Genomic DNA, 1,472 nt, shown 5'->3' with positions numbered 1-1,472 from the left:
CCAGAGGAGAGGACCAAGGTCCAGGTGGTCCAAACTGGAGGAGATGTCAGAAGTCCCGGAGAGTCCTCCCACTCGTCCTGTAAAGCTCCTGGGTTCACTTTCTTTGATTTCAAGAAGCAGTAGGTGAGGCAGGCTCTTGGGAAGGTGCAATATATTTGTCAGGGGGGGAAATGTATGTAGTCCACCGTGATGGTCTATAAAGACATCAAGCATGATAAATATATGTGTGAATGAACCCTTTGAAAAGCAACAGAGGTTTCCCAGAGACCCAGTTGGGTGCCATACATGGGCTAGATTTTTGGAACATCATAGTAATTCTAAGGCAGCCCACAAGAGACAAACACAACACTACTGACTTATAAAAAAACGGTCACCAGAAATATTCTCTGCCTGTCCATCCACCCACCATCACAATTTCTATTCTGTAGGGAGAGAAAATTGATAAGGATCTCAGGAGTAAGCCCTGTGCTCACTTCTTCTTCTAACACCCTCTTTATAGTTGATGCATTTCAGGAAGGAGGGGGTCATGCAAATCCCAGGTGCTCCAGGGGTGGGAAATGCTCTTCTTCAAAAAGGAAACCACTCACATTTAGGAACCTCACTTTCTCCCAAGTCTCCAGAGACATCCTTCCTGCCAAGCTAGGACATTTCATTATTAATATCATGACATTAATCCTATGCTTCCTATGTTTCTTGGTCACAATTCCAGGATGTATGCAAATATTCTTTGGAGAGTGAAGAATGTTCCCTCTAAGCTGTGGAGTCTTGTGAGCACAAACTGTACTTTGTGAGCTACCACCATTAAAGTTGTGAGCGAGTGATTGGCTACCGTATACATTAGTTTGCTCTGGAGCCATCCTTCCTGAGCTAAGATAAAAATGTGTGAGCCAGAGGCTAAAAAAAATGATGAACTAGCTCACACTAACTCAGCTTAGAGGGATCACTGGTGATGATATATTGATTTGGTTGAATCCCTTGTTCTATGATGATCCCGATGCATTTCAATGCTCTCTCTTTCCCAGGGGCCTCCTCAGACGTTCAGCTGACGTCATCTGGACCAGGAGTGGTGAGACCCGGAGAGAATCTCAGCCTGCTCTGTAAAGTGACAGGTGTCTCCATCTCTGGTTCTACCTACGCTTGGAACTGGTTCCGTCAGCCTCTCGGGGAAAGTCCGGAATGGATTGCAGAGATATACCCTTATGGTGGGAAACAGTGGCAGAACCCTTCTCTCCGAAGCCGTACGACCATTTCTGCAGACACCTCCAAGAACGAGTTCTCCCTCCAGCTGACCTCCCTGACAGCTGCTGACTCTTCAGTGTATTATTGTGCTCACAGACACACGGTGAGGCGAGGTCAATGGGAGCTGCATCAAAAAGAGGAACATGTGTTTCTCATGCCGCTCAGTGTTGGAGAGTGTGCAGTTCAGTGTGAAAGAACAATATCAGGCCACAGAGAACACCAGCATAAATGCA

General features: G+C 46.3%; 1 gene segment (V, D, J or C); it reads left to right on the top strand.

The window, feature by feature from the left end:
- Nucleotides 1-994: 994 nt before the first annotated feature.
- Nucleotides 995-1,342, top strand: LOC107125060 (the record flags this gene model as incomplete). The annotated part of the segment is given in 1 exon segment: nucleotides 995-1,342. A coding segment is annotated over 1 exon segment (348 nt), but the record flags the coding sequence as incomplete, so codon positions are not given.
- Nucleotides 1,343-1,472: the final 130 nt, after the last annotated feature.

Source organism: Gekko japonicus, unplaced genomic scaffold (assembly GCF_001447785.1).
Source record: "Gekko japonicus isolate JY-2015 unplaced genomic scaffold, Gekko_japonicus_V1.1 scaffold14911, whole genome shotgun sequence".
Lineage (NCBI taxonomy): Eukaryota > Metazoa > Chordata > Lepidosauria > Squamata > Gekkonidae > Gekko > Gekko japonicus.
The sequence above is the reverse complement of the archived record's forward strand: the minus strand, read 5'-3'. Positions and strand labels throughout refer to the sequence as shown.